Source organism: Prunus persica, chromosome G7, assembly GCF_000346465.2.
Source record: "Prunus persica cultivar Lovell chromosome G7, Prunus_persica_NCBIv2, whole genome shotgun sequence".
Lineage (NCBI taxonomy): Eukaryota > Viridiplantae > Streptophyta > Magnoliopsida > Rosales > Rosaceae > Prunus > Prunus persica.
Genome location: NC_034015.1, coordinates 18359124 through 18385703, shown reverse-complemented (window position 1 = coordinate 18385703; position 26580 = coordinate 18359124). Strand labels below are relative to the sequence as shown.

Here is a 26580-nt window from a genome sequence, read left to right as displayed (position 1 = left end):
ATAGTAGTAGTACCATTAGACACATTGTTAGCATATAAGTAAATTAGGACGCTGATGAGCTTTTGGGCTAATTGAGATTTGGAGTTGAATATGGTATGAAAATCATTCATCTCAATCTGGCCCAAATCACGAGAAAAACTTCTCTAACCACAAAGGCTAATTAGTGTCTCAAGTCCAGCATCTCTTTTTTTTTAAAAAAAAATTCTCATAAAACGCAAACACATGGTTTTTGTTTTTGTTTTTTCCAAGTGAACCCAAATAGAAGTTTAAGAACCACAATTTCTTTAACACTTAAGGTTCATTTTGGAGTGTTTCTATAAAGGTTAAAAGAGCTTTCTGACAACCAAAAGCTCTTCTAATACTATATGGCAGAAAAGTCTAAAAGTGCTTATAGGTCATAGATTTGCTTTCTCAAGAAGCACCTATCATGTGCTTTTTGATTTTTTATGAAAATTTCAACATCTTTATAATAAAAGCTCTAATGAACAAAAATGCTTCATAAAGAAGCACTCTCAAACGAGCCTTTAGATTTTCAACAAGTCCAAAATACTCCATCATTTTTCAATATAATTCATCACGTAGCTTCTACTAACTTGGAAGCTTAACATGTTTTTCCTCTCCATCCTTATCAACAAATATGACGCCTATCATTGGAAGATAATTCATGTAGTTGAGATGAAAGAGCATAATAATCTCACTCAACCAATGCACGAACGTGAAACAAAACAAAAAAATATAAGAGGGTCGGTCGAACTTTTGAACCTTAAGACATACATTTTTTATTTAGTAAGCAAATGTAAAGTTTACACATATGAATTGGAAAAAATGTGGGGTGGGTAATCACATGTAGAAAGGGTTTTTGGTCTGATAAAGAAAATAAAAGGGGGTTTTGGCAATAATCATGCATACCTGTTGTTGTTTGTTGTATCACAACTATCCAATCCCATCAACCAACCAACCAAAACACCCTTCTCTCTCCGCTAGCTATCGTTCGCTGGTCTTCTTTTCTTTAGAGTTTGTTTTAATACACTTTTTACACTTTTTACACTTTTTAGTAATGTAATGTAATGTAATGTGTGGGTGACCAGTTGCTTCAAGTCCTCAAATGTTAATGGTCGGTTCTATTTGTCAATAGAGCCCACTCACCAAATGCTTTCTTGCTTAACAAAAGAAAGAAAAAAATACACATTTCGCAAATTGACCTAAATCGAATCAAATCATCTTAAATTAGTTGATTTCTTTTGTGATATTTGTTAAAACATAATCAAATTAAACGATTATATCGTAATTAGTTCGGCTATAATTTTGCAAACATTTGTGTAGTATTGTTAATTTCCATCCCATTTTACTAAAAAGAAAATAAGAAAACAAATAGGATCAGTAATGACTTGGCATGGGACCCAAGTAAGCGGCGCTTGTGCTGTGGAGATTCCTCCAAGCACGTGGACGCAAAACTCAGAAACAAGAAAAGCAAGGCGATGCCATTACTCACACGACACGTAATAAAATTTTGTAAATTCAATCAACGAAGTTCAAAGTCAAAAGCCATGGCTATAAAGATGCTCTGCTTTCTTTTCTTAAGATCTCTTCTCATCCTTCCTCCTCACTCACAAACAACACAACAACAACAACTATTCATTTCCTTTTCCACTTCACCAAAATTGCAAATATATATTCATCCATATTTGTATTTGTCTTTGTTTTTGGGTTTATAGAATTAGAAGAGGCCGTTAGGTTTGTTTGGTTGCCAGGAAAACCGAAAAAACAGAGTCCACCGAAATCGTAGGTGGAGCGAGTGAGAAAGGAAAATTTTCCTCCGAAAATTGATGGGAACACAGAAGTAGTAAAAAACTCCCAACTTCATTTTCCATTTTCTCTTTGGGATGGGATTTATTGTCAATATTATTAGAAACACTTAGACTTCCTTGAAAATTTTTTATCTCTCTGTTTGGAGAGCTCGCTCTGTGTATATCCTTCCGAAGCTCCATGGCGTTTCTTCTTCGGGTTTGCAGCTGATATCCTCCCCATCCTCGGGTATTTACAATTCCACATATTGATACATAAATATTTGTATAACACGTATTTACATGTTTGTTCATATTTGTGTTCATGGATTGATATTGAATTGTCATTATCTTTTTCATCTGGTGCATTTTACTTACTGTTTGATGGTTTTGGTGTTTTGGGTTGATGGGTTTTTTTTTTTCTGAACCATTATACATGCAAGTTGTGTTGGTAGAGGAATTGGGTTTTCCAGTTGACAGATCTTAATGATATGTATATAGGCAGCATTGATGCATTTGACATGGAACTGAAATTTCCATTCCGAGAGAGAGAGAGAGACAAATTCCTCTCTCTCCTTTTGCTTTAATTTTGTTAGACACTTATGATTTGACAAAGTGTTTCATATCTGACTCTTTGTTAGCCCAAAAATGAAGAATTGAGATGAAGTACTATTGTATTGATTCAAATATCAGAAGGAAAGAAAAATGATTTTCCCTTTCAGAAACATAAAAAATTACCCATGTTGCTATAATCCTAAAAATCAATGAGGAACTGGTTGAAGTTGGGAACTTGGTGGATTTGGTATGTTTTCTTATAATGACGATGATTTGAATTAATCCTTTCACAGTGCAAGATCTGATGAGACCTTGTTGTCTGGAATCGGACACTGTATTCTGTGTTGGGATTCTTTCAACAATTGTGGTAAACATCGAGCAATGAATGACAATGGTAGCGGCAAGTTGACCGGGATCAGGCAGATTGTCAAGTTCAAAGAAATCCTGCAGAAGTGGCAAGTTGTCACGCTCGGCTCGAGGGCAAACAGCCCCCGAGCCAGCACCCGCTCTGATCGAGGGGAGGGCACTCCTCGTCGAGGAGAGGGCACTCCTCGTCGAGAGGAAGGCGCTTCCCATATAGAGGAGGGCACTCCCCGTTCTGATCGAAATAGAGGGGGAATTTCACCGGCAATTAGCAAGAGGCTAACAAATATTATTTGTGATTCGGACGAGGATAACGGCCACAGTCCCGAACCGCCAGCAGATGTTCCCGAAGGGTACTTGGCGGTTTATGTTGGACCGGAGCTTCGGAGGTTCATCATTCCCACTAGCTACCTCAGCCACTCCCTTTTCAAAGTATTGCTGGAGAAGGCTGAGGAGGAATTTGGGTTTGATCATAGTGGCGGGCTCACCATCCCATGTGAGACTGAGACCTTCAAGTACCTCCTGAAGTGCATGGAGAACCATCAGAAAGCTCACCCTGATGAAAGCCCAGGTGAAAATCAATTCATCTTTTTGTATATTGAATTTGAATTCTGAAATAGCCCCTTGATCTGTTTTCCATTTGATAATTGGTTTTGTTGGTGGTTTTTGCAGCTGGAAACTGGAAACTCATTCAATGAAGAGTTAGTAATTGTGATGATGTTCTTAGTGGTCCAGGTTTTAGGGCTGATTTTCTGTGTTGTAAAGAGCAGGGTCTCCTTGTATGCAGACATCTTTTTTCATTTCTCTTTTTGTTTTTAATTAACAAACAATAGGAGAAGTTGTTTAGTTAGATATTTTGATGCTGTGGTGGTGCCTCCAATTTGGTGATAGAGTGGTGATTATTTTCTCTGATTGAATGTGACCTACATCTGATGTTTGATCAAGTATGAAACACATTTGTCCTCTCCACTAAAATATATGCCAATATTACTTAATTTACTAATTAATATATGGCTATGATAGAAAAAATTCTAGAATATTTTCAAGTGATATATATCTCATCTGAATGTTCGCATGTTATTATATCGTAGTTTATGTATATATATAGTTGCTTTCAGTCTTTAAGAATGAGAGATCTTCAAGTGTCTGTTACCCTAAATATTATTATGCAGACATATCTGATTCTTTCTCATTTTGTCAATCTTGGCACATGCATAAGTGTGAAGGCCTCCACTTCATGTACTATAATGTTCTCTCTGTCTCAATCTGCCTGCACATGGTTCCAGGATCACAATCATTAAAATTCATAATTGTTTTTAATTGGTAGTTGTTAAGGTCTTGTTCAATATTATGTATATAATCTGATGGCAGTTATCATGTGAAGGACTAAATCAAATTGCAAGCATTATTTTAATGCCCCATTGGTATTCATAATTCATAGATTTGGTCCTCATTCATTACTAAAAGAACTCAAATTTTGTAGGACATGACCCACTTGTGTGGAGTCCAGCAATCCACCTCTATGAATGATATATACACATGTATATAATTATAATATTGTTGGGATCAGATTAAATTCAAAGATTAATTAAACTGTTTGAATCCATTTACAACTGTGAAAGCACCATTAAGGGGAGAGAAAGGAGAAAAAATTTGGTTGCAACAGGGTTAACACTGTTTTGCTATTTTCGACCAATGATGTTATGTCATGTGGAAGTGTTGTCACACGTGTTATAGCATTATTGGCCAAAGATAACAAAATGGTGTTATCTTCGTTTTATAAAAGTCTTTCTCGAGAGAAAGAAGCTTTTCCGACGCAGCAGGATCATGTATGTATTAGATATCATAGAAAACTAATCATTCACATTAAAAGGCTTTGAAATTTCCATTTTAGTCAAATATATGTACTGATATTTAAAAAGAAGAAAAAAAACTGAAATATTGGTATGTATATAAACCCCAATGTTCACTGCAGAACCGGCTTTGTTACAAGGTTTACAAACCTACCTACATACAACATTTATATATCTAAAGTTCAGAGCTTGGGAGGTGGGAGAACCCACTTTGTTCCTCTGATAAAAGTCATGCTGAGGAAGGGCTTTGCTTCTTCATCGGATAACATCTTTGCATACTTGACCCGACCCGTTGAGCTCGAACCCGGTCCCATACACTTGTACTCTCCATAATACACAGTCCTAATAACAATTCAAAATAAGTTACGTATAAGAACATTATTATTAGCCTACGCTTGAATTAGGATGGTGCTTACTTGTCGCGCTCAGAGTGCTTGGCGTCAGACCATCCTTGGCTGTCGATGAGAGATCCCATGTACGTGTAAGCAAACACAACCCTAGCTCTGTCCCTCCAAGCCCTCCCAAGAAATGTGTCACCTGTCCCTGTTATGTTGCAATGCACAAACGCAAACCCACTGTCGTCTGCCGCATCTTCCCTTGCATGTGCTGTTATCACCCCCATTCCATTTGCCACTGAATGTATCCTATTGTTCTGCAATTTTAATATTAATAAGTATGATTATATCTGGATTTAATTATGAAAACTCTAATTGGGTTAAATAATTAATGAATTACCAAGTAGAGGGATTTGCCATTGCCAAAGATGAAATCAACAGTGCCTTGGATGTAGCAGTCCTTGAAGAAATGCCTCCCCCTATCGTCACACAACGTGTCCTGAAACCCTATGAACCTGCAGCTGTGAAACGCTGCCTTGTCCCCTGATATTCTCATCGCCACCGCCTGCGCCCCCGGCCTCTTCCCGTCCGGCATTGGAGCCGAATTCTACACACACACACACACAGAGAATAAGCATGCATATGCATATGCCGCGTGTAAATCATGTGTGAAATAAATAGATAGGATTAATACAATTCCAGAGCTCATCATTAATTAAACTGGTAGCTAGCTAATTATTCATATTGAAGCTAATGGTCACATGCTTTACACTGCCTATATAAAAAGCTGCCATCTTTTCATGGCTACATGAGCATTTCATGCTTTTTTACAGTACTGGCCAATTTTATTCACCAAATCAAACAACCAACAATTAATATCATAATATGTATATATAATTTCCTTGATCACATTAATTATGCAATTAATTTGATTAAAGAAAGTTTAGCATTGCTGATGCATCTGCAGTGTTTTCAAAGCGAAACCAAAACCAAAACGCTCCAAACACTCTAAATCCATTTTAGGGAAAGTGGTCTTAAATAATAGCTAGCTATAGCCATTGTCTTCACATTTTCTACCACTCTAATCTCTCTCTCTCTCTCTCTCTCTCTCTCTCTCTCTCTCTCTCTCTCTCTCTCTCTCTCTCTCTCTCTCTCTCTCTCTCTCTCATGACCTCATCGCTCAAACTAATCCCCAAAAACGGCAAGCATGCCATTCTGCTCTCACTCTCTCAAAGTGACAGCTTGCAGAGAGCAAAAGCAATGTGAATTAAAACGCACATGCAGAGATGAAAAACGACATCAGAATTAATATTAGCAAAACGGCAAGTCATATAATAACGTATTGTTATTATTACCACGAACGCAATGTTGACGGCCACGAAGTAGTCGGCCTCGATGGCCACCGTGGCACTATCCCACGTCCCGTACTTCAACGCCGTGCCGTCAAACGTGATCGATGGCACGTCGTTCTTATCCCCGTAAAAGGTCACGAACGGCCGCGACACGTCGACCAGAATCTTCTCTCTGTACTCACCCCCGTCGATGAACACCACGACGCGACGCTTGTTCCACGACGGAATGCTGTTGACGGCGTCAGTGACTGTTTTGAAGTCTCCGGTGCCGTCTTTCTTGACGGTTATTATTTTGAAGGCGTACTCGGCGGAGAGCAATTTAGAGTCGAAGCGGAGAGTGACTTGGGTAGCCTTGCGGTTGGCGTAGTCCCTCATGTTGTGGACGATCCACGTGTCGAGTTGGGAGAGGTGGGGAGGGATGAGGTTCGGGTGAGTCAGAACGAGCTGCGGTGAGGTTGTGATGATCGTGATCATGATGATGGTGATGAGGTTGGGAGCAAGAAATGGTGCCATTAGTGAATTCTTGGGTTTCTTTTGGGTGTTGTGGGTTTTTGAGGTCTTGAAAATGGAGGTTTGGTGTGATTTGATTGATTGATTGATGGATGGGAAGGGTTTTATAGGAGGAACAGAGAATGAGACGTACAGACACAATGCTATGCGTGCAGCTTGTTCCCGAATTTCATGGGTTTGGTTTTAGTTGAGTTATTGGATTCTTTTATATGCATATATTAGCCTGTGTTGGTCTTGCACACAATTCTCTCACGTTAAACTTCTTCTTGTGTGCATGTACAAAGTCACATGATCAGGGCTACGCGATTAGTTTCGTGAAAGTAACATTGTATACGATCGAGAATTTATATGTGAGAGTGGATTTGTGATAGGCAAAGAGAAGAAGCTGGTGTGTGACAAGTAATAGTTGATGTCTTGTAAGTTGTAACTTAAGAAGGAAAGGGGGAAGGGTTTGGTAGGAGAGTGGCAGTTTTTTGGACGCGCACTATAGCAAATGTCAACTGCTTCTCTGGGAAACAGCGTTTGCCTTTACTTACATGTACTTGGGCTACGTTTCATGGGCTTAGCTGATGACATAGAGATAGAGGTTGAAGCTAAGCTGCGAGACAAGAATTTTATAGTGAGGGCTTTATATATTGCCTTTAGGTGATGTTTTATCTCTTAATTGTTGGATCAAATTGATTAGTTTGATACAACGATTAAGAGATAAGATCTCACCTGTGGGTTATATGTAAAGCCCTTACTATAGAATGACTCAGCTGCGAGGGTCGTAGAGGTTGGGCTAAGAAAGCAAATTCCAGCCCAAGATTGGTATTAGACTAGACAAGACAGGAAAGGCTGGACATGTCAACAAGACCGTTGATCAAATTTCTTGGTCTTGTTGGTTTACTACTATTTTCAAAGGTTGAACGTTATAGTTGTAGGAATTTGAATGCAATCTCTTGAAATAAGGACATTTTATTTATGGGCTATAAACTCGTGATCGGAATTTAGGTTCTTTTTTACGGATTATCAATGTACAATATTAGTTAAGTTGGAAATTGTTTGGCCATTTGATAATCCGCATTTATGTTTCAATTTTACCTAACAAACTACGCTTTTGGGCACACTTGTAGGGATAATCTTAGAAAGATGACCTATAATATATTGTATCTCATCCGAATTTAAGTTTATCTGCATTTACTTTCTTGTTCATCGGACTAGAAACCAACCAGAAATTGGCTAGATATATCTAGTCTGATAAGCTTATGTCTAGCCCGATAAAGAGTTGGTCCTTCAAGACTTGAACTAAACGAGTGTATAAATTATACAAGGCATAGAAAATAACTAATATGAGCAAATTCCTCATTCAGATCACTATGGCTTGATTATTAAACGCGCAAATCACTGAACCACACTCTTAAATCAATCAATCTCTTTCTGTTGGACTGAGCCAAGTTCCAACAGTGGCACGCTTATCGCAAACAACAACTTGGATATTTTAGGGCCTGTTACTTGGGCCTCAAGCAAACCTACGTGCTCACTCTGATCCAACAAAGAGGAGAGGCTAGAACACTGCTTAAATGTGTCTGGTCCCACATCTCTCTTCGGGGGTGAAGAGTAGTGCATGTAAATGTAGGCATGGTTATGAGGATGGGCCGGTGTGTTTAATTCCTAGCTCTATGTATAGACACTGAGTTTTAGAACAAGGTATATGGATGGAGAAATAATTAAGGAAGAGAATGGGACGTAAGCTATAGGGCAGCCTAGCTAGCTATAGACCATTATTCGTGTGGGCAATCTAAATATTCCAATGATTTTTCTTTTTTTGCCTTCAATCCAATGACTACGTATACGTACATATATAACATTAATGTTTGGTGTGATTGGTCTGTTTGGCCTTTTTGTAGTGTTGCCCGGGGTTGTTTACAGACGTTAGTCTGGCTCCTGCCTGTTTGGTTGTGTTGCAGCTTGTTGGGTTGTCTCCTTCCTTTCCCTTTCGCTTAATGAAAGTGTTTCGACCAAAAAAAAAGAACAATATTGCGTATGGAAACCTCAAACCTGAAACCAAGGCAAAATTAATGAATCTATAATACCATCTCTTCAATGTTTGTTGCTAATCTATGTTAGAACATTTCTGTGAATGCTATTTTGATTGATCGAACAACTAGACAATAAGGATATACTAAATTGGTCATGAATAAATATTAATGTTCATCTCGATCGACAACAATTTACCAGGTAACATTCTCTAATTTCCTCAACTTGGCAGACCAACCCCAGCCATATATAATATATACTAAAAATCAGCATGTTGCATGTATCGTGATGATGTATCAGATACATCCAGTTGTTTTCCTAACAGTGCATGAACAATACTTCTCCTAAAACGGTGCATGTATGGGCAATATTTAATCTCTAGAGCCAACTGGAAAGAGCTATACGCCTATATGCCTGCACACACTAGGGCTAAGCCTAGAAGCCTAGAAGCCTAGAAGCCTAGAAGCTATAGAGTATGGTGCCTCAATAGTAATACCCAACATACCCATTTCCCTTTCAAATGACAACAGCCCGATCAAAGCATACAATTATATATACGCATATCATATGAAACCCTAGTTCTAGCTAGCAGCCTTCTGGTATGGGCTGCACTGCAGTGCACAAAGCTGAATGGTTCTGATAACATGCTAGACATGGTGATGGTGTACATATAATTTATCTGTAAATCTGATACATATATATATCCTGAACATAAGGTAACAGCACATGTAAGTATTTTGGCCTCATCATGCATGCATGTCCATGATATCATCCACCTCAAAATATAAAAAATGGTCCCTTCCTTTTTCTTTTATTTGACTTTTCTTTGGTCTTTGTTTCAGTTGAGAGTGAACCAGGCTAGGCGCGCAGAGAGAGAGAGAGAGAGAGAGAGAGTATGAATGAATGAAATGGAACCCACTGTTTTTGGATATAGTGGTAAAGTTTTGGTAACGTGGGGGGATTTAATTTCAGATTTGAGACATCACATGTCATGTCTTTGATAATAATAATTTGGTTTTACGGTTTTGGAGTCTTGTGCCTAACAAACGTGCACATATCGTTGAGTTGAAATTACCTTTCTGCAGGTACAGATGCTGTCGTTGCTCTTCTCTTTGTTTTTTTATAAAGAAACTTTCTTTTCCTTGAATTCTTTCATATAAAACTGCTCGTCCAAGTAGCATCACAAAGAACAAGTGTTAGCCTTATATCACTTCTAGGTCAATTTATGCATCAGTAATTGAGCAAAATATATGGCTATACTTATTATGAGCCTCATTTGTGGAAACAAGCAGGCAGAGGCCATTTCATAATCAATTCCCATTCACACTATATCATCTCGTGCTCTTATAAGTTTGCATGATTCTGACTGCATGGCTCTTCAATGGTACACTTCCTTGTGTCCTCTCCTGCCCTCTTGCTTTATATAGGGCGAACCCCACATACCCACTCTCTACTAAATTTGCTCTAGGCCGTCCGGTACCAATCATTTCTTTCCATTCTCTCATCCATTATTTGGAAATTTTTATTAATTGTGATCGTAACACTATTTTATAATCAGGTGCATAAATAATTACTTTTAACTATTTGAACTATAAATTTCTAATGCTAAATCACTACTATTGAAGTGCCGAAAATTAAACGAGGAACGTCAAAATCACTATCCTTTACTTTTTCCACACGCACACTTCAAATTGTGTTACAAATTCAGTCAATTGTTCATAAAAAAACAACAACAGCATGATAAAGAACAGCTTGATATGCAAAAGGGTTTCTAGTGGAAGTTGATTTTTGACTAAAAAGAATACGGTATCTTCATTCATTGGGGCATGAATTTTAATTTTCACAGGATTTGGAGACCAAAATTCCATGCATCACATGGAGAGTGGTGAGGGGGTGGTCCGTTCTGAGGCCAAATCCGATTTTGACGACCCACTCCCACGTGGGCTGGTCTTTGGCGCCTGACTCTGGTGGTGGCTTCGGACAGAATGACATAAATACCCTCGTATGCATGATCAGTTGTCCAGTCACCAAATGACAACAAAATCACTGCAAGGATGATTGGGATCCCCGGGGGGGCATCCCCATATCATCTAAGGCCGCGAAAAACGGCCGTCTCTTTCTGCAAATTTGTCTTGTCCTTTTCGATCCTAACAGCTGAGGCTGCTCCATGGAGGAGGGGTATTTTTGTCTTTTCATCCTTTCGCCCCTAGGTTAATTTTGCGTAGAGTATTTAATGGGATAGTCCTTTGATTGATGGGAAATTTTTGGGGTGGACCTCGTCGTCACTCGTTCGGCATCCCTCGCAATCACAGGCGTGTCCTCTGCATTTCAGTCTCATACGGCCTCATGTCAGTCGTTCTATTAACGTAGCGACGGGGGCTTATGAGAGGTGCCGAACCAATATAGGGTTTAGGAAGAACAACCATGAAAAATGGCTTTGTTGGATGAAGTATTGTTGAACTCAAAGTGATGTTTTATGCCAACTTTCTAGCACATCTTAGAAGTTTGCATGTTATTTCTTCTCTTTTTTCTCATTATTTATAATTTGATTGTTTTGGTATTTTTTTCACTTTAAATCCAATCCGTCATGTTGCAAATTAATGACCTAGATTGAAAAGCATACAAAGAACACGTTAACCTAAATGATCACACTATGAAGAGTGCAAAAATTTTCATCACATAAAATCACGTCCGTTGAAGGTACAATATGGATATGTTGTCTAACTTGGTGGAAGTATGAGGACTATCTATAAGAGGTTGATGACTAAACATTATCCCCCTAATTCCCTTGAAAATGGTGGGATTGTGAGGGATGCGTTTTAGTCACCAACCTCTTATGAATAATCATCATTCATCCTCCAAGTTAGACAAAAATAGCCTTATTAGACCTTGGTTGCACATGAAATGTAGACATTTTGTTAGTCTAGTCTAATCAAGTCTAATCCTCCTGACAAATGGGGCCTTAATCTTTAAATTCCAACTCATTTCAGAATTTTTATAAGTGAGAATAAGGTTAGACTTTCTGTTTTGTTTTCTTGTGTTATGTCTCATTAGGACACTTTCTAGAATTTTAAATGTTATCAACTAGTTTTATTGTAATTGATTTGGTGTAACATCCCTCATCATAAACTAAAATGAATTGCCCATAATCTATGTCCTCTACATTTCAATCACAGCTTAATTAGCGCTTAAACAAATCATAGTACGCAAAAACCAGTACGGGCTTTGGATTCCAACTCTAATTTAATACCGCCATGATTTAATTATTCATGACCTTTTTGACAGACAGTATAGAAACAAGCAAGCTATAAATACTCAAGACTTAAGACTTAAGAGCTTTACGGGTTGGCAATCACAGCTTGGCGACGCGTTTCTGGTTCTACCAAATGCATGCATTCAACAAAGCTTTGTTGTGTCATCCACTTTCGTATGTAATTAAAGTCTTCAATCACTTGCAATAAAAGCGCTTTTTTTCTCCTCCAAAACCCAACAAATCAAACAAGAAACACTAAGCGTGTGGTTCTATGATATCTATTTCGATGGCAAAGGCATCTCTCTAACCACCTAATCATTAGCCTAGCTTCCTCAACTATATGCAAAAGCATTTTTCTGATGACTTTATGTGTAGGAATATTTTTCAATGCAAGTTTATTATAATCGTATCAAAGTTTAATTATGAATTAATATTAGTTTCTGCCGAAAGGTGTGCTTCCTGTAAAGTTGTTGACTTCCCTGCTGTCTCTCAGGGCCTTTCTTTTTTATTTTTAGTTTTTTTTAGCACCATTTCAGTATTTATCTAAGGTAGGTCGACCTTTAATTGGTTAGTTGCAAGGGTGTATTTTACTTTTTTATTCTACATGCTCTTTAAAAATATGTTTGTATTGAATTGACTTCTAAATTCAAAAAATATAATTATAAGAGATTTGAGTGTAAATTTTGTGCGGACGGCCTCTTACGCACAAAATGTGAGACTAATTATAAAAAATTAATTCTCGCAATTTTTTTTTTCTGTTTATCTCAACAAATTGGTTATAGAGAAAAGGAGATTAGTATCCGAACCCAAGCTACCTTTGCTGGTGGGTTTTAATTATATTAATTCATTATTATTTTGAATAAACGTTTTTAATGTTAATATAAAATATAAAGAGATATTATAATATAAGCTCCGACGTGATACTTGGTTAGCTTATTCTCCACTGTCACTGAATTATTTAATTAAGGCTACAACCCGGTCTTGTCTTATTCAAAAGGATTTGTTGTCGTTTGCTTATTCTTGTTGTTGGCGATGTTAAAAAGACAGGAGAAAAAAAAACCATTTTAATACGCACGGAATTTTAAAGGGAGCCATTATGTTTTGCTCTTTCTTCCCAATTGTCAATTTCCACAGCATGTCATGGTTCTCCAAAACTCCCGCGCAGGACCCATTTGCGACATAAAAATACAAAGGACCACGTATTGTTGTCGTCAGACCAAACTTATCCACATGTAAAGTTGCATTATTTCTCTTCACCACTAAGTAACATAAAATTTATCAAAATGTCACAAATTAAATAGAGCAATTAAATATATATGTGCTTTTTACTCTGCATTCGAGCAACTAATTGAATTTTACTTGGTGATTAAATCGTAGCTAGCTAATGTCTGAAGTACCACTAACTACCCAGTTAATTTGTGTGGCCAGGAACTTTGAACAGATGAATAATTAAATGGTCGTACTATATAGTTTCTTCCAATGTTGACATTATTTTGGACGTATATACCACGTGCTACATGTACCGCACTATCACATTTATTATAAAGCTTAAATATTCAACTCCCCAAATAAGCACGTATGGATCTCATTGTCGTGAGATGTAATCAATTATGTAATTAGTGAAATACACATTCTAACTAATAATTACATTGTAAATTATGCGGAGTTCGCTTAATTACATTCCAACCACATCAAGTAAGAAGGTGTGATATATGCGACATAAAATAATCATCAAACTACAAGAAATAAACATTAATATTTATATATATTCATAAATCTTTAGAATAGAATGAACAAAGAAGAATGACAGAACTGACGAATTTCCCACCAGCCCAGATGGATGTGAAATATTGGGTTAATCATCCTCAACCGTGCAAACAAATCACACACTCTCAAACCAATTTTTTATCCTCCTCTCCACTCGATCTATCAACAATGTACAACCTTCTACTGTGCAGATGACCACACAGAATCACCCCCACCTCTCTCTCTTACTCATTATTTTCCTCAGTCACCTACATGCGTATATATATATATATATAGCATTACATATAATATTACTTCCTCCTCATCAGCAGCAGGCATAGAACTCGACCAACTCGTCCATTGACTCGGGCTGAGGATCGGCATTCTCGAGCATCCAAAGCAAGTGCTCGAACAGCACCACCTCGCATGCGACATTGATTGTGTGGTCGTCTGAGTCCCCGGACCTGTCTGCCAGCTCCTTGAAAAGCGGGTGGTCTACGACGTCGGAGTTTACGAGGTAGCGTCGTCGAGACTTGCCCACGTAGACCGGGCGGAGGTCGGCTGAGATAACGGCGGGGGATGAGGAGAAGTCGTCATCGGGGGAGACTACGGAGTTGAGGCTTGGGCGGCTGTTCTGCTTGCTGAATGAGTTCCACTTCTTGAGGACTGACTTGAGCTTTGTTAGCTTCCCACCTTTGGCCATGGTGATGATGTTTTAGATTAAATGAATGTTTTCCTAAGCAACCAAGAGAGAGAGAGAGAGAGAGAGAGAGAGAGAGTAGTGTGTTTTTTTGGAGGATTTGGAAAGGGGAAAGAAGGTTCATATTTAAAGGGAACTTAGGTGAAGGGGAGGGGTGTCATTGTAATTTCATTAAAATGTTTTTTCTTCTTCTTTTGGAAGTGAATAAAAGGAATTTCATTATAATTTATATGAGATTTTAATTTAAATCAAATGGGGATCCGAATTTAGGGTTTCTATTAACATTAGACACTAGATTAAGAGTTAGTTGATATGAACGTGTATTAGAAGATTGAAGGAATATGTACGTAACTTTTACAAAAAAAGAAAAAAGGAGAACAGTCAATTCTCGTGTTGGAAGAAATTATTTTACAACTAAAGGAACTATTATGGATTTTTTTTTTTCATCAAAAGAATAGTTAGTTAAAATCAAGGTCTAAACTATTGAGGGTTTTGGAAATATTGGGGGTCTAAAAAGATGGAAGTATCAAAAAATTATCGACATCGGTAAAAACTGAATAAAAACAACAAAAATTGTATGAAAATTTTGAAAATTTTGATTGAAACTTTAGAGGATGTTTATTTAGTCAATTATCTATTTTTTTATCACAAAAAAATTGTAAGGAAATGCATTGCATGGTGGGTTTGACTAATTTAAGTTGATTATATAGCGAGCTGACAAACACTGTGAGTTTATAATATATGTAGTAATTAATGAGAAGATTAAACACACCATAATCATTTATTTATTATAATTTGCTATAATAAAAAAATTACACTTTATAAATTGCATGGTAAGATATATGAGTGACTTAGTACCAAATAAAGTTTCTATGAGGTTCAAATTTTTCACTGTCTTCTTCATCTCTATGTGTAGAGTACGTGTACTGTGAAAAGTAATCATCTGATGATAACTCCCCAAAATAATTTTGTATGTAATTGTTAACATGCCGCCTATATATATGGATATGAGATTGAGTCTCAAATTTTTTCCATCAATATAAGGCGTTGAAGGAAGAATGGAAGTGACAGGGATTCAAATCCCCCCGTGTGCACGCATAAGCCTTTTAATTATTTTTTTCTATTCTATGTCCATATCGCGATATTATCAATATTGACCAAATGTTGATGATAATTGAATGATATTATCATAGCCAAAATTTCCTTGATATTATCGATAATTATACGATAATTACATGCATATGTTTCAAAATATCTCCCACCCCAAAAAAACTATAATATCCTCAATATTTCGACAATATTATCGATATTAAGGGAAACAAATGTGCAACCACAAAATGTTTATTGCAAGGCATTTTATTAAATATTTTTGTCAGTCCCACTATCTATTAATCAAGTGATGTATTCTTTATTTTCTCAATTATAACGGCTAATTGACATTCATACAATATAACATATCAAACAATATATTTTTTTGGAAACAAAAAAACTATATATTTAGTAAAAAATATTCCTTAACATATAACAATTCTTGAAGTTGTGATATAAAATTGCAGAAGTTGAATAATAACGGAGGCAAAGCTCGAGGGAAAACCAGGTGCGCCTTTTGGCACATGAGGCGTCATCAACCCAAACAATGTGCCTTCAAAGTTTGGCTGGTTGCATCTGAATAGAGTAACACAGGCTTTGCTCCGTCGAACTGTGTTGAATAAATTTGAAAAAAAAAACAAACAAAAAGATGAGTGAGGCTAATTTATTTATAAAAAAAATGTCTTGGATGAGGAGTTACTAGAAAGTTGGTGGTGGTCTCCATGATTTTCGAACGATATTGACAAGGAACAATTCTACTATTTATGTTTTTAATTAAAAAGAAATCAGTGAAAGGGACAGACATGTGCAATGCTGTTTTCAAGGTCTTCATCCATCCCTCCCCCCTCTTTCAGAATGTAGGCGCCAACCGGCGGTAAGTGGTAACAACCTCCATTTTTAATATTATCGGAAAAGACAAGGGATTTTATTAAATACTTATTACACTCTATATAAGTTTAAAATTTTGATTGCTCCATAAATTTATTATAAACTAGTCTAAATGTTGGGAAAGGGATCGAGTTCGAGTGCAATGAGACGGATAAACGGTTGGTTTTTGATATTTGAAATGCTAGTAAATCACAGTAAATGCAGGTAAATTTAAGGTGTATTTTTGCTACACAAATGTTTCATCTTTTTTCTAAAATGACTCGTTATCGACTACCTTAAAGGCTCAAATTAAACATAAAAAAATTGTCTGAGAGCTTATGCATTACGGTAACGTGAGGAGATGATATAATATAAGATTTGGAAACATAAATGTCCAAATTAATACCTACTAATGATGATATGGTTTGGCATTTTTGTCAAATTTGATGTTGATTTAAAGATACAAGGCAGCTGGTGAGCAAGAACATGTGAACAACACATGGACTTAGCATGACCTAGAATATTTGAGCCATGTCTACATTCTTAGTAACATTTGTCACACCCATACATCCCCCACGTGGACTCAATTCATGCATAACTACTATACTAGAGTGCTAATGGAGTCATTATCAATTGTGTCCTATTATTTCCAATGTGTATGTTCAATCATATACTTAATCTTTAGTCTAATCTGATATTCCTAATTAATTGGACCAACTAATTTACATAAAGCAAGCACTAATGAACGCCGAACACTATCTTGTCATGTTACATATACAATAATTAATGTTGAATGATGCCCAATTAAGTTTTGGTCAAACCCAATTAGCAGAAAATGATGTAATTAGTACAGGCAAATCTGATTCTCTGTTGGAGGAGACACAATCTCAAAATCTCTTATATATTTTGCAGGTATGTGACAAACAGCATATAAACAAAATCTATGCCTAATATTATGAACCATATAATTAATCTTATAATTTTTTTTAATCAACAAAAACAAAAACTTTTTGAAATTGATTCCTACTGATTGGTTTCTTAACATAAATAAATACAAACAAGATCATCGTATGATGTCTATATATTTGTGTGATATGATATGATGGGACATTATAAGCTCAAAAATCATGTGCTTAAGAAAATCTGGTCGACCTCGTTCTAACGTTAACTCAATTATCTTGTTGCGAATCTGGCTACGTCAGTTTTCGTTGAGTTTTCATTCGAGGCCTTTGGATGGGCTGTTCATTTGAAATAAAGGCCCATGTCGAAAAGAAAAAGCGGGCCTACTACATCAAGGTCCATTATAACTGGAGGACTATAGTTGGGCTGCTTGAAGATTGTTTTTATTTTATTTTAATGAAAACAAAGTTTAAGAGGTGATAAAATTATATACTCTCACTATCAATACTATGACATATACACAACTCCGAGTAGGAAGGATTTACGTGTGGCACCGAATTGCCAGTTACTATTAGTATGGATTTATGTAAGAAATTACAGATCATGAACCAATAAGAATTGTTGACAGTGAAACTTGAACATTAGTAAAGTTACACACAATACAATAACTTTATCAATTGAACCAACCCTCATTGGCATTGTTTATATCTTTTTATTCTCTATTGTTCATTCTAGTATTTAAAATGTCACAATTTTTGCTACCACACTTAGTTTGATATATTTTTACAATTAAAAAATGTACACTGATGTAGAGATGGATGAGTGAGATAAGTAATTATTTGGTGGGTGAACAGTTGTCTTTTTTCCAATTTATCTATTACTTTAAAATCAAGGAGATAGATAATTTTAACAACTTTGTTAGTTTATTCATGTGAATGCATCTGAAATAGGCATGTGAATTTGTTGGATTGTATAGTGTGTACATGTGAAGTGCATATGCAAATTATTTTAGTATAATTAACAGTCTTGATCTCTTGGATTATATAGGTCCACGAGATTTGTGGTCACTCATCGTTGAATATAAATTCAATGGTTCACTCATTCTTGCACTCATTTTAAAATTTTTTTTTGAACCGTTAGATATTACTTGGACTCATCCAAGAAATCGGGACTGATATTTATTATTAATATCTAAAATAAGAAATATGGACCGTTCAATATTTCTTTAATTAAAAATACAAAAGCCAAAAAACAAAAGACAAAGCAACGTAGAATATGGACCGTTGAGGTTGCATTCCCGGGTAAAAGCCGTGTTCAAGCTAACAGCTTGCTCCCTCCCGCCTCTTATATTCACCAATCACCATCGCCCACATGTCCCATCGACTTTCTCAACCGTTCACTTTTACTCCCTTTGTGTCCAAAACAGAAACAGTTATAGAGCTTTCGCGCTCTCTCTCTCCATCTCTGATTCTCTATCTCTTCTTCATTATAAACTCGAATTTTCAAAACCGGAATTCTCCGAAACCAAAAAAAAATGATCAATTTGAGCTCCAACTGCACCCATCACACTAACCTTCACTCCACCTTCACTCCTCGTTTCTTCCTTAAACACGCTTTCCAGATCCGCGAGTTCCGGGTCTACCATCGCCGAAGACTCAAAATTGCCCCGCGAAACCAACTCGGAATCGGAAACGGAAACGCTTTCCACGACTTCATTTCCCAATTCCCTTCCCCTAATTCCATCCAACTCATCGCTCCGCTTCTCGGCTTCATCTCCGGCGCCACCCTCTACCTCTCTAATTCCAATTCCAATTCCGGCTCGGCCAAGCAGCAATCCGGTTCCGATATCGGAGAGTGGGTGTTGTTCACCAGTCCGACGCCGTTTAATCGCTTCGTCCTCCTGAGGTGTCCGTCGATATCGTTCCAGGGGAGCGAGCTGTTGGAAGACGTGAACGAGAAGCTGGTGAAGGAGGACAGGCACTTCGTCAGGCTCAACAGCGGTCGAATTCAATTCGATTCGAGGAACCGCACAGAGAGTGGCGTGGAGGAGAAATTGGAGTATCAGAGACTGTGCGTGGGCACGGACGATGGAGGGGTCATATCTCTTGATTGGCCTGCGAATTTGGACCTCAAAGAGGAACATGGTTTGGACACCACCTTGGTTATCGTGCCGGGCTCGGCCCTGGGTAGTATGGATTGGAAAGTCAGGTCCTTTGTGTGCGAAGCTCTCAGGCGAGGTTGCTTTCCGATTGTTATGAACCCTAGAGGTTGCGCCGGGTCGCCTCTCACCACGCCACGGTATGTGTCACTCGCTCAACTCAACTCAATTAAACTCAGTGAGGCTAGGATCATCTATCTGTTTGTGAATTGTAGTTGAAAACTTGAAATAATGAGGTATGTGTTAGAAATTTGGTATCTTGGACTCAATATTGCACTTGTTATACGTAATTAAGAAATGGGTCTGGGTTCGTTTTGGATTTTTTGTTTTTTAGGAGAAGAATCAGATGGTGATCGTAGGACGACTTAAGCCACTTTATGTTATGTAGGTTATTTTCAGCAGCTGACAGCGATGATATCTCCACTGCTATACAGTTCATCACGGAGGCGAGGCCGTGGACCACGTTGATGGGTGTTGGCTGGGGCTATGGTGCTAATATGTTGACAAAGTACCTGGCAGAAGTTGGGGAGAGCACGCCACTTACAGCCGCCACCTGCATTGACAATCCTTTTGACTTAGAGGAGGCCACTAGGTCCTCTCCTCATCAGATGGCTATTGATCAGCAGCTCACTGGTGGACTCATAGATATTCTGAGTTCTAACAAGGTGGATGATCAATTTGAATCTTCTACTATACTGCAAATGCATTACCTTTCAGTCTTTCAATCTTTTACGAAACAAAGTGCTACTTAAAATTCTTAATGAGGTGCCATCAAATTATGCTTTGCCATTTAGTTTATGTAATTTATCCCTTGTCGCTATTAAATTACACAATATGCACACCTGGTTGTGTAGGAACTGTTTCAAGGAAAAGCAAAAGGGTTTGATGTGGAACAAGCTCTTTCAGCGAGTTCTGTTCGTGATTTTGAAAAAGCAATCTCCATGGTATCTTATGGTTTTGAGGCCATTGAAGATTTTTATTCAAAATCAAGTACAAGAGGTGTGGTTGGGAATGTGAAGATTCCCGTTCTATTTATACAGGTGCATACATAGTTGTCAACTCAAAGCCATTTACTTCAACTTTGACAAGATCTTGTTTATTGTATGTTAATATTTCAAACATGTCACTTTATCAGAAAGACGATGGGTCAGCGCCACTCTTCTCAGTTCCACGCAGTTTGATAGCAGAAAATCCATTTACAAGCCTACTTTTGTGTTCTTATTTGCCATCTACATCTAGTGTTATTGATGGTGGTAGATTTGCTCTATCTTGGTGCCAGCATGTAATGATTGAGGTAATAAATTGTTTTATTTCTGTTTGCGGTTGAAGAAGTTTTATTTTAAAACACCTCATGTTTGAAGATTGGATGGAATCTGACTTTGCATTCTGATATTCTGATATTCTGATAAGAATGCGTGTGGTCTGTGCAGTGGCTTACAGCAGTGGAGCTTGGACTTTTGAAGGGTCGTCACCCTCTTCTTAAAGATGTGGACTTACCCATCAACCCTTCAGAAGAATTAGCTCTTGTGGAAGGCAGAGGGTCCAACAAGAATGGCAAGTTTGCCAAGCAGTTGGATCTTACCCAGTCAGATTTTTTAAACGGATATACTGCAGAACCTATAAACAATATGCCTGTTGAAAGTGATACTGCTGCTAGCTTCTGGTTAAGATCCAAAAAAAACTCATCGAGAAAGTCAGAGGTTGGACACAAAGTGTTGCCAGATGTGGAAAATGGTGCCCTGGATCAGACTGAATCTGATGACCCAGAATTGGTCAACAAGGAGGAAGTCAATCCTGTTGATGGTGAAAGAGGTCAAGTGTTACAGACAGCACAAATTGTTATGAACATGCTAGATGTAACCATGCCTGATACTCTAACAGAAGAAAAGAAGAAGAAGGTGGAGCTCGAAATTGCAATTTCATGCCCTGGTTTCGCATTTGTGGTCGCATTTATGTTCATGTCATATGTTAATTGGGGTCTCTGGTCTTCTCTGTGTGCACTTTAGAACTGATTAACACATAGTATATTTATGTTCTGGTCTATCTGAATCAAATATTGTACCTATTTAAATTTTTTCTGAGATATTTCTGGTATATGTGCCCAGGTATTAACAGCGGTTGATCAAGGAGACACACTAATGAAAGCTTTGCAAGATGCAGTGCCAGAAGATGTTCGTGGCAAGCTAACAGCTGCTGTATCTGGAGTTGTACAGACCCAAGGTACAAACCTAAAGTTTGATGAACTCCTGGGTATTACCCAGATTCCCGATATGTCTTCAGGTCTAAAGTCAAAGGTCCAAGACAAGTTCACGGGAATATCAAGTTCAGAAGGTTTAAATCAAGACAATCATTCTTCGGATCAGTTAAAAAAGGATGACGATCTGGTAGATAGCTCACTTAACAATCTTCCTGATATGAACAAGCCTCCAGAGGGACTACAATCAGAGTATCATCCCTCAGATGGATCACAACAGAATTTAAATCCAGATCAGTCCCAACCATTCAGCAGTAATGGAAGTGATGTTTCTGGTTCTGTCAGCAACGACGTTAGTGAATCAGGAAATAATGACGATGAGTCTTCCCAAGAAAAGGCTCCTGAATATCCTGGCGATAAGGGGTCAGAACCAGACACAAAAACTAACAGTTCCAGCCAGGCTGAAATTGTTGGTGGTTCTGATGAAGCAATTGTTGAGGAGCCGAGAGACCAAGATGGTATAGTAGATCAAGTAGACACAAAGGAAGAGGAAGGTAATGATAATCAAAAGATGGATGATAATAAGAATATGAAGCCTGTGATGGATCAAAGTAATACCTTTAGTGTTTCTGAGGCACTGGATGCATTTACAGGGATAGATGATTCCACCCAATTGGCAGTCAACAATGTTTTTGGTGTTATTGAAAATATGATATCTCAATTGGAGGAGAGTTCAGAACATGAAAAAGAAGTAAGGAAAATTGACTCTGTATCAGGGTCTGAATCTGCAAAGGACCAACTCGATGATGACAGTAGTCTAGAAGATTCAGAAGCCAGTAAGACTGACCAAAATGAACAGCTGGATAGGTTAAGCAATATCTCTGTATCTGATCACCCTGAGATTGATATGGATTTGCAATCTGATGCACCAAATGGATGGGTAGAGAAGCCTAATCAAAGCCCCATGTCAGTTAATGGGGATTGTATGAACATTTCTCAGGGAAGTGATGCAGTTAACAGTGGAGTTGAGGATAAAAATGGAAAGAAGGATCAATTGGTTGGTATCAATCTTCTTGCTGGAAATTTAGACAAACTTAATCATGTAAAGAGCACTCCGCTCTGCATAACTCCAGTTCCAACTGGGGCCCATATTGATCTTCTTTCAAAGTTACCTACCAAACCACTAGATTTAGATTCAACTGCCTCTCTATTGCTGGACTATATTCCAGAAGAAGGTCAGTGGAAGCTCTTAGAACCACCAGGACATGTCGGAAGTTCTGTTGGTAATGATGCGACTCATAGGGAAGTTGATGAAAAGGTTCACGCCCATTCACCTGCAAAGGTAAATGATAAAGTTATTGAACCATCATATGTAATATTAGATACAGAGAAGTATCAGGAACCAGTAAAAGAATATGAAACAGTGGAAAATATGGAGGAGAGAATTGAAATTAGTGAAGAAAAAGTACAGGATTTCATTCAATTCGTGAAAAATATTATATTGAATACTTTGAAGGTTGAAGTGGGTCGCAGACTAAGTGCAGCTGGCATGAAAAAGATGGAACCCTATCTTGCCAGAGATGTGGAACAAGTGGCAAATGCAGTATCGTTTTGTGTTGGACCCGATGCTCCCATTTTGGAAGTTAAATACCATAGTATTGACAACATCTCAGAAAAATTTGGTACTCTTCATGGTGAGAATGTGGTTAGAGCTATATCATCCGCCGTTGAGGGCACTAGCTTCTTGAGAAGAGTACTGCCAGTTGGTGTTATAGTAGGCTCGAGTTTAGCTGCGCTGAGAAAACATTTTGTTGTCGTCACAGAGCATGACCGTGGCCAAACAGAAGTTCTGACACTTAGTCAAGCCAAAATATCTGGAGAAAAAGATCTGGGCAAGGCTAGTGGTGCAGAGATTCACCACACGCCTGTTGATAAATCTGATCAAAATGCTAGGTTGGATAGTTCAGTTAACAGGAAAGGGGAGAGGACTGGGTTGAAGAATATAAACAACACTGTTATGGTTGGTGCTGTTACAGCTGCCCTTGGGGCATCTGCGTTATTTGTGGAGAACCAGGTAAATGTTTATTTCTTCAGACACTTTTGGTTTCTAGAATTCTAGTTATACTCATTGATTACGTGTTTATGTAAATTTCTTCATAATCTTTATGAAGGTAGAAGCCCACTGACTTTGTCTGTTTTGGTATGTTGCTACTTATCATGCTTATATACAAACACACAGGATTCATACAAAGGCGATGAAAATTCCGAGTGTTCGTCCAACTCCTTGATGGAAGGTAATGGCCAGAGGAAGCCTGACAAGCTTGAGCAGGCACTATCTGAAAAAAACCAAAATAACATAGTCACAAGCCTTGCTGAGAAAGCCATGTCAGTTGCTGCTCCCGTGGTACCTACCAAGGAAGATGGTGGAGTGGATCAAGAAAGGTCTAAGCACACAATTTATTGCACTTACTACTACTTCTCTCTTTTACTAATATTGTAATTACTTTGAAAACAGATTGGTCGCAATGTTGGCAGATTTAGGACAAAAGGGTGGGATGTTGAAGCTAGTTGGCAAAATTGCATTGCTTTGGGGTGGTTTACGTGGTGCGATGAGTTTGACTGACAAGCTTATCCAATTTCTTCATATAGCTGATCGTCCCTTAATCCAGAGGTATTTTGTAAGTTGTTTTCAGAGTAATCATATACGGGTTAATTCTAATTATCTTTATCTCAAAGTTCTTTGGGCTACGAATTTCTATGTTTATTAAGTTAATCTTACATGCCAATCTATATAGGCTATGGTTATTAAGAGAGGATCAAATTAGAACTTTTATCTGTATATTGCATGGTAATCTTTCCCCATTTATGCACTTTTTGTTGAATTGAGTTCTGTACTTAATTACTGTATTTACTGATATGGTCCTTTATTCTCATTTTCTTTACTGTATTTACTGATATGGTCCTTTATTCTCATTTTCTTCTGTAGGATTTTTGGGTTTGTTGGTATGGTGCTTGTTTTATGGTCACCAGTTGTTGTTCCACTACTTCCCACATTTCTACAAAGCTGGGCAACAAATACATCCTCTAGAATTGCTGAACTTGCTTGCATTATTGGCCTCTATACGGCTTTTATGATACTTGTTATTATATGGGGCAAAAGAATACGCGGATATGAAAATCCCCTACAGAAATATGGGCTAGATTTAACGTCATTGCCAAAGGTACGGATATCTGAAACTCTGGACTAGAACTGGATCTTTGGTTGTGGTTATATCTCCATTCTTGAGCTTGCTAATTGAAGATCTGATTTGTCTTTACATGCTCAAGTCTTTGTGCGAGAGAACAATGTAATCTGGTGTTGCTTGGTTCATGCAAAATAAGATAATATTCATTACTTGCAGCTAGATGATTTTTCAGTTCCTTTCTTGCAGTTATGTGATTTTTTGAAGGGCTTGATTGGTGGAGTCATGCTTGTGTTATCAATACAATCTGTAAATGCATTACTTGGCTGTGTGAATCTCGCTTGGCCCTCTACTCTATCTTCTTTGGATGCCATGACACGGATCAAAGTTTATGGGCAAGTGCTTAGGCTGGTTGGTCAAGGAATTTTAACAGCAACTGGTGTTGCTCTTGTGGAAGAATTGCTTTTCAGGTCATGGTTGCCCCAAGAAATTGCTGCAGATCTTGGATATCATCAAGGAATAATTATATCAGGACTTGCATTCTCTTTATTCCAGAGGTTGTTTTCTACTCATTTTACTTACTCATTGCCTTCTAGAATTCGTGCGTTCTTTTTGTCTTCTGTGTGGAAATTGGAATGGATATTTGCTGTAATCTTTTAGCTATTGTTGCGCCCTATACAAGATATATGCAATGCAATACTGGAATGTTCTGTAGAATGATTTCTGCTGACCATGTGCAAGATAAATTTAACAGTCTTTTCTTTCAATGGGGTTTCAGGTCTCCACGATCAATCCCAGGACTTTGGCTTCTATCTCTGAGTTTATCAGGTGCTCGACAAAGAAACCAAGGGAGCCTTTCCATTCCAATCGGGTTTCGTGCAGGAATTATGGCTTCAAGTTTCATCTTACAGAAGGGTGGCTTTCTGACCTACCAGGCTAGCTTTCCTCATTGGATTATGGGGACGCACCCATTCCAACCATTTAGCGGTCTAACTGGTTTTGCATTCTCCTTATTTTTAGCACTAATTGTGTACCCGAGGCAGCCTCTGAATAGAACAGATTTGAGAAGGAGAATTGAAGAATTAAAAGAACAGTACGCTGGTATATAGTGTTATGTTGTTCGCAACGCAGATGGTGGTGTAATGGTGAAGCAGTATCAGCATGGCAGTCTCGTTGTTGCTTACTGATTCTGGTTGCTTGTGTACTTTCACCTTGAAATAGGAACAGCGTGAGGTTGGAATTCGATGTATGAAAGAAGGTACAAACAGATGAAATAAATTCAGATGGGAAAGGTCATTGAAAGCTCAAAATGCTTCATGGGAGCTTTTCATCTCTAATGCTATAGGTCAACAAGCTGGCGGCCATGGTGTATATATAAATCCCAAAGGCTGCAGGCAAATTTTGTAACTGGGAAATGAGTACATATTCTCAATCTACTTGCTTTATCTCATGATCGCACCAAAGTGCTCGTGAGTTTAGCTCATTTTGCTTGTTTCTGTTCTTACCTTTTTGCCAACACACTATATGATGTGTACAGTACTGTATAGAATGAACAACCACCGTTAGGATTTTGATTGTACTCTACATTTTTAATCCCAAAAAATCAAATTCAAGGCGATTTTTTCTGTTGAAAGTCTCTGTATTTGCTAGGCTTAAACCCTAATTCCATTCTTTACTGCAAGTGGTGCTAATCCTTTACAGTTAAAACTTAAACCCTAAT

The 26580-nt window shown here is 37.8% G+C and overlaps 4 protein-coding genes and 1 long non-coding RNA gene across 9 annotated transcripts; 3 read left to right on the top strand and 2 right to left on the bottom strand.

Moving 5' to 3' along the window:
- Positions 1577 to 3709, top strand: LOC18769159. The gene is made up of 3 exons (XM_007202554.2): positions 1577 to 2034; positions 2633 to 3273; positions 3375 to 3709. Exons 2-3 carry the CDS (start codon positions 2721 to 2723, stop codon positions 3398 to 3400), a joined length of 579 nt encoding a protein of 192 aa, XP_007202616.1. The 5' UTR covers positions 1577 to 2034; positions 2633 to 2720; the 3' UTR covers positions 3401 to 3709.
- LOC18771762 (putative pectinesterase 63) lies at positions 4563 to 6930 on the bottom strand. Its single transcript, XM_020567768.1, has 4 exons — positions 6246 to 6930; positions 5291 to 5497; positions 4972 to 5207; positions 4563 to 4897 (listed from the first exon to the last, which is right to left on the bottom strand). The coding sequence occupies exons 1-4, from the start codon at positions 6753 to 6755 to the stop codon at positions 4738 to 4740; spliced, it is 1113 nt and encodes a 370-aa protein (XP_020423357.1). The 5' UTR covers positions 6756 to 6930; the 3' UTR covers positions 4563 to 4737.
- LOC109950262 lies at positions 8839 to 11372 on the top strand. 3 transcript variants are annotated; one of them, XR_002272578.1, is made up of 2 exons: positions 8839 to 8972; positions 9614 to 11372. It is a non-coding gene; the product is annotated as an uncharacterized LOC109950262 (long non-coding RNA). The 3 variants fall into 3 exon arrangements; XR_002272577.1 differs by lacking the exon at positions 8839 to 8972 and adding an exon at positions 8980 to 9487; XR_002272576.1 differs by lacking the exon at positions 8839 to 8972 and adding an exon at positions 8980 to 9499.
- Positions 13762 to 14549, bottom strand: LOC18770094 (auxin-responsive protein SAUR50). Its single transcript, XM_007204700.2, has one exon. The coding sequence runs from the start codon at positions 14471 to 14473 to the stop codon at positions 14096 to 14098; it is 378 nt and encodes a 125-aa protein (XP_007204762.1). The 5' UTR covers positions 14474 to 14549; the 3' UTR covers positions 13762 to 14095.
- On the top strand, positions 18706 to 26485 carry LOC18771500. Of its 3 annotated transcripts, none has more exons than XM_020568006.1 (11): positions 18706 to 19624; positions 19873 to 20149; positions 20339 to 20524; positions 20620 to 20778; positions 20915 to 21382; positions 21590 to 23752; positions 23918 to 24120; positions 24194 to 24349; positions 24665 to 24899; positions 25110 to 25417; positions 25639 to 26485. In XM_020568006.1, the coding sequence occupies exons 1-11, from the start codon at positions 18861 to 18863 to the stop codon at positions 25967 to 25969; spliced, it is 5250 nt and encodes a 1749-aa protein (XP_020423595.1). In that variant the 5' UTR covers positions 18706 to 18860; the 3' UTR covers positions 25970 to 26485. The 3 variants fall into 3 exon arrangements, with proteins under 3 accessions (XP_020423595.1, XP_020423597.1, XP_020423596.1); XM_020568008.1 differs by having other exon boundaries at positions 19533 to 19624; positions 19919 to 20149; XM_020568007.1 differs by having other exon boundaries at positions 19537 to 19624; positions 19819 to 20149.

What these genes read in the sequence shown, in the direction of transcription:
- LOC18770094 (XM_007204700.2), bottom strand. Translation starts at nt 14,473, where the DNA reads ATGGCCAAAGGTGGGAAGCTAACAAAGCTCAAGTCAGTCCTCAAGAAG.
- LOC18769159 (XM_007202554.2), top strand. Translation starts at nt 2,721, where the DNA reads ATGAATGACAATGGTAGCGGCAAGTTGACCGGGATCAGGCAGATTGTC. An exon ending in TCACCCTGATGAAAGCCCAG is followed by an intron (nt 3,274 to 3,374) that starts GTGAAAATCAAT and finishes TGGTTTTTGCAG; the next exon opens with CTGGAAACTGGAAACTCATT.
- LOC18771500 (XM_020568006.1), top strand. Translation starts at nt 18,861, where the DNA reads ATGATCAATTTGAGCTCCAACTGCACCCATCACACTAACCTTCACTCC. An exon ending in TCGCCTCTCACCACGCCACG is followed by an intron (nt 19,625 to 19,872) that starts GTATGTGTCACT and finishes TATGTTATGTAG; the next exon opens with GTTATTTTCAGCAGCTGACA. An exon ending in CGTTATTTGTGGAGAACCAG is followed by an intron (nt 23,753 to 23,917) that starts GTAAATGTTTAT and finishes ACAAACACACAG; the next exon opens with GATTCATACAAAGGCGATGA.
- LOC18771762 (XM_020567768.1), bottom strand. Translation starts at nt 6,755, where the DNA reads ATGGCACCATTTCTTGCTCCCAACCTCATCACCATCATCATGATCACG. An exon ending in CCGTCAACATTGCGTTCGTG is followed by an intron (nt 5,498 to 6,245) that starts GTAATAATAACA and finishes GTGTGTGTGTAG; the next exon opens with AATTCGGCTCCAATGCCGGA. An exon ending in AAGCACTCTGAGCGCGACAA is followed by an intron (nt 4,898 to 4,971) that starts GTAAGCACCATC and finishes AATTGTTATTAG; the next exon opens with GACTGTGTATTATGGAGAGT.